This window comes from Hermetia illucens, chromosome 1 (genome assembly GCF_905115235.1).
Source record: "Hermetia illucens chromosome 1, iHerIll2.2.curated.20191125, whole genome shotgun sequence".
Taxonomy (NCBI): domain Eukaryota; kingdom Metazoa; phylum Arthropoda; class Insecta; order Diptera; family Stratiomyidae; genus Hermetia; species Hermetia illucens.
In genome coordinates this window covers 40,869,336-40,886,090 of record NC_051849.1, presented here as the reverse complement: position 1 = coordinate 40,886,090, position 16,755 = coordinate 40,869,336, and the positions used below count along the sequence as shown (strand labels likewise).

At 43.7% G+C, this 16,755-nt stretch overlaps 1 protein-coding gene across 2 annotated transcripts in view; it reads right to left on the bottom strand.

The window, feature by feature from the left end:
• The window catches only part of LOC119646775 (protein Wnt-2), a 31,248-nt gene extending 15,218 nt beyond the window's left edge, over positions 1–16,030 (bottom strand). Inside the window, exons 1-2 of one of the 2 annotated variants that reach the window (XM_038047357.1) lie at positions 15,028–16,030; positions 555–772 (exon numbers count right to left, since the gene is read on the bottom strand). In XM_038047357.1, the coding sequence (XP_037903285.1) occupies positions 555–772; positions 15,028–15,083 (274 nt within the window). In that variant the 5' untranslated portion in view covers positions 15,084–16,030. The remainder of the gene's footprint in view (positions 1–554; positions 773–15,027) is intronic. The other variant, XM_038047356.1, reaches the window with a different exon arrangement.
• Positions 16,031–16,755: the final 725 nt, after the last annotated feature.

The following is a 16,755-nucleotide window of genomic DNA, read 5'->3' as shown; positions in this document are numbered from 1 at the left end:
CTTCCATCTACCGGCTCTCTACGCAAGCAGCAAATAACAAAACGACCTATAAATAATGGCCCCACGCTTCTCCATTGGATACTTCCGTAAACTCTTTTGATGTTCTAACTCCCTCATTTGCCTATGTAAAGCCTTTTCAATTTCAGATAATTTACGTAATTAGCACTTCATGGATCATTCCATGTGGTGAGAATTGGCTGTTACCACGTTCTGAGGTTCGCCACCGACTATCCAAACCTGTTACTAGACATGCCCAGCCGAAATTCCGAATCCAACTGTTAATTGCTTTTTACAAATTGGTCAAGGGATATGTTAATGCTGGCGAATTCCTTCGATTCACGAACCACTTCACCCATTAGGCAAGCAAATACGAGACACATTTTCAAGCGCCTGCACTCATTACATGCATCCAATGTTAGACACTCGATCGGCATCTAAACAAAATGCAATAACACGATCCATATGTTGTTAATTAAGATACAAGTGTGGAAAAATTAATAATTACACGACAATGTGGAACATATGCGCTGGTGGACATATGCAGGGCAACTTACCAACAGGTATTACATGGCCGAACACCTCACGTTGCCAAGCTTCCGTGCAGTTCCATCGGTGGCCTTTGAATTGGTGTTGGCACTCTTGCACCCCTAGAAAGCGTCCTGAAGCTAATGCTATCAATGCATCTGGGGACTCAATGCATAAATCTCGTTGAGCTGGCGACAAACCGGGTATTCGTGAGCAAAGTACTGCTGAAGTTAAGCATAAGCTGGATCTGAAATGGAAAACAGAAAACCGTGGTGAGACGTATCGAGGTCTTATTTGCTAAGCTAAGAACTTCCATCAGTTGGAGCAATTAAAAATGCTCGTCTATTTGGTTTTCAAACACATTCGACTGTAGTAAACGTCACTTCCAATTAATGGGCTCATTTTCTGTAGCAAAGTAATTTCATTTCCACATGATGTGTGCAGAGAACGTAGTTTACAAGGTTTGACTTATGAGCTTGAATTGAGATAGACCCCCAACGAATAATGTTTGATTTACTTAATGGATGGGAACGCGCACGTATGGGAACTCCTCTAGAAGTGAAAGTTCAAACAACAGCCGAATCTTAAAAATGCAAACTACTCATCAAGAGTTTTCAGAACGATATTTTCCCCGGCGAAGGAGTGAGTGAAAATTCCCGCAATGCATACTGAGTATACTTGGTTCAAGGGAAGTGATATGCTGGAATCCTGAAAGTCACCTCTCTAATTCATTCAGCTCCTCGCTAATATAGTGCCCCATGGCACTTGTTACCGTCTGTCTTTTCACCGACATGACCATTAAGCTCGCCGGCAATAATAATATAGTTGTCAGCAAAGACGTGACAAGTCTTTTCATCGAGAAGTTGCCAGAAGGCATCTTTCTCGGCATCAGGTCGACCTGTCTGTGGTGCGTACCAGGTGAAGAAGTGAATAGTGCGATCAGTTGATATAATGGTGAGCTTCATCAGCCAATCATCAAATCGTTCGACTTCTTTAATGGCTTCACGGAAACCATCTGAGATGGCAATGCCAACACCATATTGAGTGTGTGGGTTACCAAAATAGAGAAGTTTGTAGCCATTTTTACCGCGTTCGCATTCAATGTCGCAGCTTTGGGCACCAGACCATCGGGTTTCTTGCAGAGCGCAGACCATTTCCGAAGAGCTCTTGCAAATTCCTCGGTCATCTTTGTAAGCAAATGAATACAGTTTCTAAAGATATGACAAAAATTTTATTTCATTCTTTACCAGGCAAAACTTAAACTCCGCCATACTATTAACATAGTATGCTGATCCCAAGCCCAGGTGAAGGAGGATTTTTTGAGGCAACGTACTCTGTACTATCCTCGGTAAAACAAAAATAAAATGCTGAGATCAGGAAAAGAGATAAATAGAGTATAATTGAAGTTATTCCACTATGCTAAATCCTACCTGATTTCTCTTGGTGACAGGTCCCGCGACAGGCCAACCAAGAAAATGCATACAATGTCGTCACAAACATAATGTTCGCCTCGGAGAAATGCTCAGTCGACGCGGCAGGACGGGCCCCGGTCCTGTCGAGAAATGGGCAAGCGTAGTTGACGCATGGACGGCGTCAGGACGTAAGCTAGTCTGAACAAAACGAACAAAACAAATACGTGTCTGTACGCTAAATATTGGTACCCTAACTGGAAAGACCGAGGAATTCGCAAGAGCTCCTCGGAAATGGTCTGCGCTCTGCAAGAAACCCGATGGTCTGGTGCCCAAAGCTGCGACATTGAACGCGAACGCGGTAAAAATGGCTACAAACTTCTCTATTTTGGTAACCCACACACTCAATATGGTGTTGGCATTGCCATCTCAGATGGTTTCCGTGAAGCCATTAAAGAAGTCGAACGATTTGATGATTGGCTGATGAAGCTCACCATTATATCAACTGATCGCACTATTCACTTCTTCACCTGGTACGCACCACAGACAGGTCGACCTGATGCCGAGAAAGATGCCTTCTGGTAACTTCTCGATGAAAAGACTTGTCACGTCTTTGCTGACAACTATATTATCATTGCCGGCGAGCTTAATGGTCATGTCGGTGAAAAGACAGACGGTAACAAGTACCATGGGGGAAAGGGGTTCGGAGCGCGCAATGAGGATGGTAACCGTATAATCGATTTTGCGGACACTCATGACCTTGTATTTATGAATACATGGTTCATCAAACGATGGTCTCTTCTTCCTACATTTTGTAGTGGGAACAGTAAAACGACTATATTCTCATAAGACGCCGACATTTTACCACTGTCACTGATTGCAAAGTCATTCCCTATGAGACCATCGCACCTTAACATCGGGCATTGATTGCCGTCCTGCGAATTAAGCCAACGATAAAACAGCGTGAGGAACGCACTGACCCGCGGCGCATTAAATGGTGGCGATTTCGTGAGAAAAAAGAAGAAACTATCTCACTCACACGATTACCGACCAATACGAATGTGGAAGAATTGTGGAACCAAATGAAAAACACGATCCATAAAGCGGCTTCTGCAACCCTCGGGGTCACCAAGCCGGGTAAGCGATACATCAACCGAGATACTTGGCTTTGGAATGATGATGTTGAAGTGAAGGTCCGTGAAAAGAAACGCCTCTAAAACAAATTTTTCGACGATAAAACGCTTGCTAATTGAAAAATTTATAAGAATGCCAATCGGGAAGCAAAGAAAGCGGTCGCTGTCATCCGCCGAGCGAACCATTACAAAAATCTTTACGATAAACTGGACACTCGGGATGGCGAGAGAGATCTGTATCGACTTGCTAAAAGCCATAACGAACGTACACAGGATATCGAACACTTCTGTTGCATTAATGACAAAAACGGTACTTTGCTTACCAACCGTCGGGCCGCAACGGATAGATGGCGAGAATACTTCGAAAAGATTTCAACTGAAGAATTTGCTCATCCTCCACTTCCACAATCATTGCCGACATTTGGACCAGTTCCACCAGTCAGCGCAACGGGGTGCTCAGAGGTGGCGGCGAGGAAGATGGGGAGGCAACCCTATCGGCCAAACCAAAACCGAGGAGAACCTCCATAGTGGTGGCACCGGGAGACGCTGTAATCACTTTGGTTTGCCGGCCGTGATTCAGTAGGCGAATGCTCCAAAGGCCTAATCAGGGCGATCAGATCCGAGTCTGCACGGGGACTCATCTGAAGTGGCAAATTGGTCACGAAACCTTACCAGGGGTATACTGGTACGATGGGAACCGGGAAAGCCCCTGGACTCACATACTACGAGTGAACTCCTGTTGTATGTGAAGACAGCTCGGTTATTTGCGGTTGGCCCCCCTAGTGGGAGTTTCATGGTGGTTGTGGTTATGCTCAAGCGAGAAGAGACCTTCGGGCCTCGACGTGGTGTTGCGTATAAACACGGGTGCCGTACTCCATAGTTCGGTAGAGATTTAGGTAATTCTTGCATCCACCAGTATGAATGCTAAGCCATGCACTTGGTATAGACTGGTACCGTTGTTGCTTGTCTCAGCGGGGCTCTGATTTTGGTCACAAAATCAATCCGTGTCTGAAGAGGACAGTAAGATTAAGTCTCCACGACAGGTACCTACGTTAAACACCATGGGCCTAACGGTCAGCGCAATCGAAGTCGATGAGGCAATAAAACGAATGAAATTGGGGAAAGCCACAGGACCTGACGACATCGCATCTGAGCTCTGGAAAGAGAAGAGCTGGGACCCGACACTGTGGCTCAGTGAATTCTTTAATCGGGCTATTCAGGTAGGAAGAACACCATCTGACCGCCAAGAAAGTACCACTGTTCCAATATGGAAAAAAGAAAGGTAGTCCAACAGAATGTTCAAATTACCGTCCGATCCGATTACTTTCCCATACCATGAAGATTTTTGAACGCATTCTTGACAACCGTACGTACAATGAATGACGTGTTGCGGTGATGGAGACGAAGATGTTGCGTATGGTCACGCAATTCGTGCTAACAAGAATTCACTTGCCAAGATTGGTCTGAACATCGAAGTCGATGGTAAACGAGCAAAAGGCCGACCGAAATAACGGTGGCTTGATACGTTGGATGGGGATTTAAAAGCCTCGAGATTGCACCCAGATCAGGCATTCGATAGAGCCAAATGGCGAAACCGATCACGACGAGTCGACTCCGCTTGTAAACTGGACAAAGCCTGAAGAAAAAGAACAAGACCAGGCAAAACTTAAACTAAAGATTTATTCAATTTATTTACTTACATTTTTCAAGAAACTCGGAAATTGTGGACTGACGTAACATTTTTTTTGTTTTTCTTGTTGTGTTTGTATACGTTCCTCTAAAATTTTTAAATTTATCGAAGGCAATGTAGCTGTCAAGCTGTTCAGTGCCGGAATCCTCTTTATCTAAGTAGATTTCGCTACTGGAACAGTTGATCCCAAGCTCTGGGAGTTTTGATGGGGACTTTATCGATTCTTTATCGATTTCAAGGAATTCTGTTGCGTCGAAATAGCCCTCCCCAAGTGTTTCTACCAACTGGAAAATATAAGACAACGTTGCTAAGGGCAAGTCATCTTCAGGGTTGAATTCTTCTGATTCAAAATCATTTTGTCAAATCCAGCTTTTCTAAAACAGTTTATAATTGTTACTGGCTGCACCTTAATCCAGGCTGCTTTTATGAAATGTACAGCCTCGAAGACGTTAATTGGTTTCTTCGCTGAAGAAGTGTCAATGTTTGCCAAGCTGCGCAAGCTTCGATAGTGAATTTTTGATAACGCCCTGATCTAACGGCTGACAAACTGATGTCGTGTTGCTTGGAAGAAAAATCATTTGCCACTGGGTCATTAACTCGCGTGTCATCCAAGCCTTCCTATTAAAATGCGAAATTATTGGCAACCGCTTGATGTCCATGGAGATAAATGCTCTCTTCTTTTTTCTCCTGCTAAATTAGCGCACAGTAAAATTTTTAACCTTTCTTTGCACAATTTTCCACGTCAAACAAGTCGGGAAATCGGAAGCTAGACGCTTCAGCTATGAACGTACGTAATATATGTATATATTACGTGAAAATATCCCCTTTCTAGTGATATTGACATTCAGTCTTGAATTTGCACAGAAGCGACAGCTTTGACCTAGTATAACTTTGTTAGTAATAATGCGATTTTCACCAAATTTGGTAAGATCATGCTCTATGCTGTAGCCGACGTAAAAGGATGTATGCGTGAGCGTTCACAGTTCCCACCTTTCTACCAAATTTGGTGTCAATTGCTATAAACATCTCCGAGGAAAATGCGTGTGACGAACAGACAGACAGTAAACTGATTTTGTGTTTACACAAAACCTGTTTCGTCGACATTATAAATGTCCTAGGCTCTATAACCAATGAGAAGTGCTGGAAGTTTTTTTAGAAAGTGTTCAACGTCTTCTGGATTAACAGTAGAGGCGCACCAGACACTGCGGACTGCAAACTACTGCGGAATCCTTGCCGCCAACCGTTAGATGCAGCGAAACCTTGAACTCCAAGACTTAAAGCTTATTTCCTTGGATTTCTCTTGAACAATTGGTCCCGATAATGGAGTGTTATGACTTTAAACCTTGCAAAACCATGAAATCAATATTTTACCATTTGAATTGATAAAAAATTGTTTACTGTTGATATTTTCTTCAGCAATCCATCTGGTCCCTAATGCCACTTTGTTACGTACAATAAGGGAAGCCTGCGTCTGCGTCTGGTTGAGACAAGTCAAATTAATTTATCAACATTGAAATTGTTTTAGATTATTTGCCTATAGTTTTACCTTTTGGATAGCACACGCACTGATGTATTTTCATTTTCATATGCATTGAGAATATTTATTTTCTCTTTCAAAGATAGCACTCTCCTCTGTGACATTATTAATTATTTTACCTTTTAGACTTTTCACTTCAACTTGCTGCGATTGAATGAAGGGGCGTCCTCGAATTAGTTTGTGGACTTTTGCGTTTTGAATTCCTACGCATAATTTTGTGCGTCGTGTTAAAAGCGTACATGTGAGGCTATGAGCGTTTGGTCAAAAGGGGTGTCCGCTCAAGAGAGGTAAACTGTTCCGATATATACAAAAAATCGTTAATTATAATCTCACTCAGTTTCTCACGGGGCATGGAGGATATCGCCAATACCTGCATAGGTTTAAATTGGAGACCTCACCCGACTTTCCAAATTGCAATGGAGTCCCAGAAGATCCAGAGCATGTATTCTTCCACTTTCCGAGATTTGTGGAAGCAAGGAGGAATTTAGAGGAGACTCTAGGAGAGGTGCTGGTATCAGAAAATCTGGTACCGAAAATGGTAGCACATCAAGAAATTTGGGATGCGGTCAACTCCATGATCGCATCTATTCAAACCAAACCGAAAGGCAGAGGAGAGGAGAAAAGCGCAGTCATGTGCGCCGCGTATAGAAGAAAGGTGACTGAGCTAGAATGAGCTGACTCTACCATGTGATGTAATACCTTAGGGTGGTTCCGCGGGGCAAGGAGGGAATCGGGGGTGGTTTTAGTAGGTAAAAATCCCACCCGGTGGTATGTCCAGACCAGTGTTTTTGAGGATTTCCAGCTCCTGAAAAAAAAGACAGATGGACACACAGACAGACAGACAGTAAACTGATTTTAATAAGATTTTCTTTTACACAAAACCTTAAAAAGAATATCTACGGAACTCTCAAAATACCAACAACAGAGGAACAGAACCGTAATAACAAAGGGAGAACTCTGATTGAACTTGTAGCAGCAACACTAGGAGCACCTTGGCGGGAAGGATTCCAAGATTTCACAGAAGCTCATCGATTTTAAGGTCTCTGATGTTAAGGATTTTGAGAAGTGTAGGTCGGGAAAATATGAAAAAAACGGGAAAGGAAATAAGTGATCCCAATTCATAAAATGGCTCAAACATAAAATTTTAATCTTCACAGACAATATCGCAGTCATCATCAATTTACCATTGAAATATGTAGGCAATATTTAATTGCACCTACGTGCGGATAAGGGAAATGTTGAGGAAAACGGAGCAAGAGTGTCACTAGCTCCAAAAGTAAAGCTAAAAGCGGCAAAAAACTTGCATGGTTGATGAATTCGGCAATTGAAGCGGCAAATAAACCCTACAAAAGTCACTCATTTGTACTTCCGGTGTTTCTAGCGGAGAAAGTGGAGAAACTCAATTATAGACGCCCTGTGAGTTGAGGCTTAAGAATACAGAATCTGGCCTACATGTCGTAAAAGGCGACCAAAAAGGATAGAAATTTGTGGGCCAGCAACCTGCAAATTTCGAAATTTCCCTACTACCGAAACGCTAATAACGCCTCGGATAGGGACAGACCTCATGCCGAACACCTTAAGCTGTCGAACACAGACTCTAGTTGGTTGCAGAAATGTATGCACGTTCCTCGATAACGATATTGAGGGTTCCCATAATGCTCCCTTTCTCCAATTTTAGCGAGAAATCCAACGATATAAGCTGGAAATTCTGGGCCAAAACGAAGTAGGATGGTATGACTCTGAAGAGTAATTCACTCTCTATCGACACTAATGACAATGTGCTTTTATACTCTAGAAAGTCAAGTGGTAGCAGATGCGAATCCGGTGTCGGGTTGTTTCTGACAGCTACAGCAAGGTAGGCTCTCTTCACCTGAGAACTGGTTTCTGACAGACTTCCCATTGCAAGATTCCGTTCCAGGTTAAGGAGTATCACAATTATATAGTATTATGCACCAACAGAGACTGCCAATATACATAGTGGAGAAATAGATATAGAGGATGCTTTCTACGAGCAATTACACGCAGTTCAGGGGGATGACATTGTGATCGTATGGGTGATCCGAATGCCAATGACGGTCTTGGCGATCTTCGAGGTTTGTGGATTTAAAGCTTTTGCACCCTCCTCATTTTGGCTCAATATTCGAGTACAGAGCTTCCTAAAAGGTCAATTGGGTTTCAACTGACCGACACTAGACAAGCAATCAGATTGACCATTTTGCCATCAGAGGTAAATTTAGGAGTTGTCTCTTTGATTTGCATTACAAGAAAGGTGCTGACATCACCATCTGATGGTCACCCACGTCCGCTCGCGTGTTGCGTCCACCACTTTCCGGGGGACGATATTTTAAATCACAATTATCACCGAATTTGGAAAGAATACTAAATTTATCAAACTTCATAGTTTTCAATGCAACACACTGACCCTATGATATCATATTACACCTGAAGGTCAGATAGATTTAGTGCAGAAATCTCAAGCGGAATTTCCACAAGAATGGAAATAAAGCTAACGCTGATTACAAAAGTTGTTTTCTCAAATAAATCTAAGAAATTATGGCGAAATTCCATAACAAAAAATTGAAGCGTAAAATAGCAGATATCAAACCGGTTCAACACATAAATAGGCCAACGGGAAACAAATCCCGCAACTTCGTTCTCACTAAGAACAGGAAATCCATCTGTAGTGATGCTGGAAAATTGAAAGTCGTTGAACGGAAGCTCAAACCACCAGCTTCACGAAACAACCCAGTTATAATTTAAATTATTGAATCAACAGTGAAAGATTCCATTTCCGTCAACTCACAAAGACTCACCACCTTCTCCCCAAACTCACAAACTCGCTAATTTTTTTAAGTTTATCAAAACTTACAGATGTTACCAAAAATCTGAAAAAGAGGCCAGTTGACAACGAAATTTGGGAATTTTCCCTTCAAACAGGTTTCTTCTTGTAGTTCTTAATAACTACCTAAATAATGGCCATTTTCTTCCTCCTGGAAAGTAACCAAAATAATTGCCGTTAGGAAGAAAGATAGTACTAATGAACCAGAACACATTAGGTTTCTTTGTGTTCTGAGACCCTGAAACTTAAACAAATGTAATGAAAAAATACACACACTCTTAGCTACCTCTACGACATCGTGAGTACCCGACTTAACGTCAAAATTAAACCAACGGTAGCATGCACATTAGGCTTAGAAAAGACCTTCGTCTTTGCATGGGTAAAAGCACTTATCTATAAATTAATAGAAAATAAATTTCCCGTCCTTTTGATTAGACTATAGGTCGTTTGAAGACACGCGTGGGAAAGGTAGGTAGGTATCAGCGCCGTTTTGATGTCACAAACTCCTAAGACCGTGACTGTTGTTATGGAAGCAGGGAGGCAGAGTTCAGCCGGCTCGGATCTTCAGAGCCAGCCCGTGGCATTCACGTCCCCAAAGAATGGTTTACCCAGTCTCCGCAGCCTGACTCTAGCTAGAGCTGCGCAATCGCAGGGAAAGTGCATGAGGGTTTCCTTTCCTTCTCCGTAGCTTCGGCAATGCGAATTGTAGGGTATGCCGAGCCTAGCGGCATGGTCCCTTATGGGCCAGTGTCCCGTCCAGACCGTCGTAATCTTGAATGCATTTGCACGTGTCTGGCAACGAGAGCGCCTGTGCCAGACACGTGCCAATGCATTCAAGATCGGGCTATGTTATAAGCAGGCCAAATTCTCCTTGACTTGGCACAGTTTGGAAGCCTTCGCCATCTCAGGCCCGCGGCTGCTAGGTAGTGCGAGTAGACTAGGCCCCCGACAGCCACCAGCGGAACACCGACTGTATTCGCCGAGGGACTGCCAAGAGCAGAAGCCTTGCCTGGCCAATCCGTTAGCCCACTCATCCCCCTCTATGTTCCTATGCCCGGGAACCCAGAGCAGAGTGACCTTGAGCGTGCCGCCCAAACGGTTCAGCGCGTCTCTATACTACCCCACCAGCCTGGAAGATGTCGTCGCCGAGTACAAGACCTTGATGGCCGCTTGGCTGTCGGTCAGAATGGCTATATTACGCGTGTGGCTCGAATCTCGCTCCAGCCATCGACAGACTTCCAATATCGCCAGTACTTCCGCCTGGAATACGCTGGCAAAACCTGGGAGACCATATGACTTGGATACACTGTGTGTATTCGAGAAAACCCCCGCGCCGACTCCATAGACCATCTTTGATCCGTCCGTAAAGAATACTGTGTCATAATCTTGCAACACGCCGCCGATCTTCCACTTTGCCCTGGTTGGAAGGTCCACAGCAAGGTTTCTCGTGAAGTTGAGCTTGCGTGGCACAGTCCGGGGGGAAGCCCAGGTTTCCCGAGGTACTTCATCTACGATGTTGCTGTGGCCGTAGGACTTCGCTGCTCAGCACCCGGACTCACGTAGTCTGACGGAACTGCACGCTGCAACATATATAATGTGGAGTCTAGGAGGGGGAGATGCAGGAGTACATTGAGAGCATCTACCTGGCAGGACTGCAGAGCCCCCCAGTTTTCCCAGGCGTGGGAAAATTAATTTCCGATCGATTGTCAGTAACCTCGGGAGTATCGCAAGGATCCGCTACTGGTCCAACCCTAAAGAACATTTTCATGATTGATATTCCGATTCCTGACATAGGCGCTGGCCTGAACCAATTTACGGATGAGACGCTTATCTTCGATTCGAACCTCAATCCTAACAAGGCAGTTAAAGATAGATCTCTGAAAATGAGATGGTGGGAGGGCGCTTCCTTGATGCGCACCGATAGAGACACGAAGCGGTTTTGATATACCCGGCACATTTCCAACTGTTCTTTTCGGATCTTGGTAGAGCAGTTTAACAAATCTAGGTGTAATTTCGCGGTATTTCTACCGATTAAATTATTTGAAATAATTAAAATTTGGTTGTGTTGAGACTTATTAGCAGAGATGAAGGGAACAAGTGGTTCCCAAAATATCGGTATTTGCAAGGTCAAGAAATATCACTAACAAATAGAAAAGAGCAGTCTTAATTATTTCAAATAATTTAACCCAGCGAACGAATTCTTCTGTCACTAGGTTTTCCCTCAGAACATACCAAGTGAGTTTGTATACACACGGTAAAACTTCGTCGTGTTCCTCCATGTGAAGCGTGTATTGCGTCATTCTTTCCGTAGTTCTTGACAAACTTGGCTTGATTCACTGTTTTTTGGATGATGTTGCGAATACGGTTTTCAAGAGTGAGTTCAACCCACAAGGTCAGTTGAATCTCATCTCTCATCATATCATCATCGACCTTACCGTGATCAGCAGTAGATTTAAGAATTGTCTTCTGAATGTGCGTAACAAAAGAAGTGATGACATCGGCTTAAAAAGGAGCGAACATCTGGTGGCTGCTTATCTTCCCTTGGGTGTCACTACTGCGTCTGCTCAGAGAAAAACAAAGCGTCGGTCGCCTAAATTCAATACGAGTCGTCTTCGCGATCCACCTGGCTTTCAGTAGTAAATGAACAGTTCAAAATTTGGGCCGCTACTCGGCCTTCATAAAAATCTTTTTATCTCCGAGGCAGATGAAGTTGGCGGCCATATTTAAAATATATGTCATAAGAACTGGCTGACTGCCGAACCATAGAGGCGCATCGATGATTGTAAGAAGCTGAGAGGTTCATTGGTCGCTATGAGTGTGGTTACGACGTTTTGAAACTCCGTTACCATGAAAAAGTCTAAGAAATGCAGTGTAGCATACACCGTGAAAAAAGGAATTCTACTATTGTATTTTTGTAAGAAACAGAAGTTACCATGAATAGTAGCAATTTCGCCACCGTAAACCGTTTGGTTGCTGCTCCTTGAAAAAAGTGGAATTCCCTTTGCCATCCATATACTCAAGCAGAGTATAGGCGCCAGGCTTAAGCGTCTCCCTGAGAAATTTTGCTTTGTACTTTTTGCAGAGTGATTTTATCGACTCATTCGTAAATCCTGAGAACCTGAAATCTTTCCCAATGAGTAGAAAAAGGAATTGATCGTTAAGATTCCAAAGAAAAGCACTCGTCTGGAATGTGACAATTGGCCGAGTATTTGCGGACTTCCTACCGCCGCAAAGGTAACAGTTAAATCATTTTGGAAAGACTGGTCTCCGTTCTGGATCCTCTTGCACTGACCACATCAACACCCTTCGGATCATTGTGAAGTAGTAAATGAAGTTTCGATCTTCGCTTCTCCTGCTCTTCGTCCATTTCGTGAAGGCTTTCGACAGGGTCAACAGCAAGCATATCTGGAATGCTATATGCAGGAGAGGCATTCTGGAGAAACTATTATCAGTCACGTACTGCATCGAGATAAAATCTCAGAGGAATTTGAGGTCCAACGTGGAGCCCACCTCTATGTTACCCCATGCGTTGGCAGTGCTAAATCCTCTTTCGCTGTTTATCTAAAATCGGAAAAAACAGATGCACAAACACCAACATCATATTGAGGTTGTACCATGCCAGTGTTTTCTCTGCGCTGTTTTATGGAAGCAGCACATGGAAAGTGACCGGAACCGAAGGCTCCAAGCGTTTGTTAACATCTGCCTAAACATTGACATCAGGGTACTCTGGGATAACATAATCTGCAACGAAGAACTGCTTCGGCGTACGGGCCAGGTGCCTTTTACCGAGTTGATTAGAAATCAAAAGAGATAGTGGATAAGCCAAACTCTTAGAATGGATGACATATCAATTGCTGGTTATGCCATGCAATGAAACCCACATCTACAAATGGCCGACGAGTGGGTCGGCTTCGAAACCCGTCACGCAGAACAGTAGAGGAATAGTATACATTTCTTGGGAAGACCTGAAGGTTCAGCTCCCTCCAGCTCATTTCATTGATAAAGTGTGTAAGTGTGGGTGATTCGATATTCCCCATTTAGGGAATAAAAAGAGCCATTTATGAAGAGGTTGAAGTGTTTAAAAGACATCATGCCGGAACCTGGGATAGGCACAAGCTATCTCTTGTCGAAGGTCGTGAAATGAAGTGCTTTAACATATTTCAAGCCCCTAGCTCGTTTGGTCAGTTTCGTCATCAGTTATTATGGTTATTCCCTGCTCCCTTTGAGATAGTCCAAAAACGAGTCTCACAGACTCAACAATTGTAGAGAAGAGTGGTACATTTCTAGAGTAGTGTTGTAGGGAATAAATTAACCTGTGGTTATTAAAAAACTTTATCAAACATTGGCAAGACGAGAGAGGAATAGAAAAAACTTTTGGATATATGAATGCTTCTGATATTTTTGGGGAAGACCTTTATAAAGCAATGCAAGAATATTCCACTGGAACCACAGATCACAGAGCTAGTGCCTTCCGAAAATTCTCCAGACTGGTTTTGGATCTTGAAAGGGTCTGTAGAGCGATTACGGACTAATATAATTTCACAAGGTGGTTCACTAGCCTCACCTAGGCACCACTTGTTATCCGAAATGCCACAGACAACCAATCCACTACATACAATTTAGGTTTTGCATAAAAATGCAGAAGCTCTTACAAAACGCTGTTAACGTTGTCTTCTTGCGGTCCGAAAGTGGAGATTCTTATCACTATTAGTGGAGATAGTCAGTTTTTCATATGTTGCCTCACCATTTGCTAACTATCAAATGAGTGAAATGTCTGGCCATTTGTTTTTATTATGGGGTCTATTGAATAATAGCATTTTAACCTGCAGACCCAACTTCTGATCTTATCAATATTATGACTCCCAATTTGGTTTGAGTGCCCATTTGTAACTCAATAGACTGGAAGCCGAATAATCAGACATCGAGGCGTTGTGGATCAATGAACCTTTCACAGGAAAGGGGAACACTTTATCTGCAAACCAATCGAGTTTACTCAACTCATGTCTATAATTTGGTATATTTCACCAAACGGTTATTGGAAGATTTTGAATTTTGATTTCGGACGTTTCGTTTGATTTTTGAAGGTAGTCGTCGTGAGAAATCAAGTGAACAACAAGACAACAGGCAACCAGTACAACAGCGTGATGATGACCAGCCCGGCCTTCAAAGGCGCACATGTGGGTACTTAAAGTAATTTATATTATTCAGCCAGAAGTTCATCAAATTGCCCGTCTCCGAACGTTATCATCATCTCCAAGTGGAAATAATTAGCATTGCTGCATAGTTAAATACACGAATGTGGTTGATGTCATCGTTGCTGCAATGTCAAAAGAGCCGGAAACATAAAATCATTTTCCGAAGCAACAAAATAAATTTTATGGAAGAAAAATGGGAAGAGCTTTTGTGGCGTTTTTCCCTGCGACCAACAGTAAAATGCTATACGGGGTAAGTCACCCGTGACGCAAACCATGCAGCGGAAAAAATCAGAGAACACCGTCAATGGCATAGTGTCACCTATTTCGAGAGCTGAGTAATTTGGTCATACCACGTAACTTTTCCGCTGAAATGAATAAATGTGTTTTCCGCGAATCCGGGGCCGCAGGAGTCAAGGCGACAATGGCTTGAAGTCACGCAGAAAAGACGCGGTTACTGTCTTAAGTCTTTTGATATTGGGAGCGTCTTTTGTTGCGTTGCAAAGGGAAATGTTGCTGTTTTCATGCAGCTTGAACGCAAGACGTCTGCGCAAACCTACCGATGGCCAACTTTCACCTTTTGTTGTTTAGAACAGGAATCCACTGCGGTATTGGACAATAGCACCCGGTGCTCAAGCAAGCGTTCAAGCTCATTAGGGTCACGACTAACACGCATTCCAACTGGCTTCACATTTCGCTTACCTCAGGTTTAGCATCCACACCAAAAGCATGCAAATATTTGAGAGAGTCTTCCGCATTTTGGTTCAGCCTGCACTAATTGTTGATCAGACGATTTCAGGCATCGTTCTCGGGGGAGGCACAATCAAGCGGGTCACACAGTCAAAACACCATTCTTCACGCAAAACAGATACTTTCATTGATCACTCTCTTTGCAACTCCCTAACGACGAGTGCTTAGCCCGCAAGCGACAGTACACCACGTTAGACAATGATTCCGCGTTCGAGTACCACAAAACACCCATTTCGACCTCTACTGGCTTCTTGGCCGCGAACTTTTCCAGTTTTCTAAGTTTAATTAGCGTTTCTTTCATTTTCAGCTTGTTTCTAAGGCAAGTGACCTTTTAGCGTTTTGAATTTCAAATTTCTCAAATTTAAACAAAAGCGAGCACTCTATTGAATTGCACCGAAGCAGATCGCCAGCACGTGTTGTCACCAGTCACCGGGCTAAGCCCAACGTTGGGGCCACTTCTTTCCCGACGTATTCAGGCTGCTGCAGCATCCGGATGCACGGTGCATTCCAACATCTCTTTGTATCTTAGCCTTGGTGCACTGGCCTGAACCTCCGCGAGAGCATCCAGTCACTGGCCAGGACATTGGAATGAGCCGACGCTCGTGGTGGTAAGCAGAACGATCCATGCACTGGGGTCACGTCTTAAATCTTTCGAGCCAGCCCGAGATCTCGACAGCACGGCATTGCGCTCGCTCTCATCCCCGAACGGAACGGACGACACGAATCTGGTTTTGCGGACGCAGCTCATCTAACCACGGACCGTGAGGTGTTTATCGCGACTTTATGACATAACCTGCTACTACCACTAACTGGCTACCGAACGGCCTAATCCCGACAACAAGATTACTTCGAGGCGAATAATTACCGGAGCAAAAGATAAAAGATGCGGATGCGTGGCCGACCAACTATTCAGCGTCCATTCAGAACTAGAGCGCGCATTTGATTACCTGTGGAGGCTTACCTGCACCTGAGACATGTATTATGTTGATTCTACTCCCATCTCCCCACACGGCGCATTACATCTCGTTTGATACAGATTCTGGACCATAATCAGAGTTGGAGCGATGCTGGCCCGCCACAGACGTAGACGGCGGACCGTGTTCAGCAGCTGTTAACAAGATTTCGCCGTGGGAAGCGCCAGGTCTCAGTTAGATGGGATTTCATGGAAGATTCTCACCTGCAAGCTAACAAACGAGTCTGAGTTTCGTGAGCTCGGATCAGTGAGATCATTAAGGTGATCATACACCGATCAAGAATGTCCATTATCGATTCATGTGTTAGCACTCGATAGTGCGATGGGCCTGGTAATTTGTGAAACAGGTTGTTCGGAAAGTGTTGAGCTGAAACGTGTACGACGAAAAAAACCAAATTACGGGCAGCCAAGGCACTTGACCAACGCTCCTGGCCAATAATAAATGCAGACTTTTATGGAAAGTGACGGGCACACGAGATCGGTTAATTTCATATAAAATGAATGTTGACTTCGAGATTATTTTCTAATAGCTCCTTTCTTCTTGCCTCTCACAGGCAGGCAGGTGTCCGTCTTTTTGTCCGTTACGTATGAACTGATCCGAAACGAGTCACGCGATTTCCATACGAAAAAGGGTTGAAGAAGGTTACTCATCGAACATTGTGCTATGCGTCGGATGGAAGGGAGTAATTGGTTCTTTCGAAATGGGC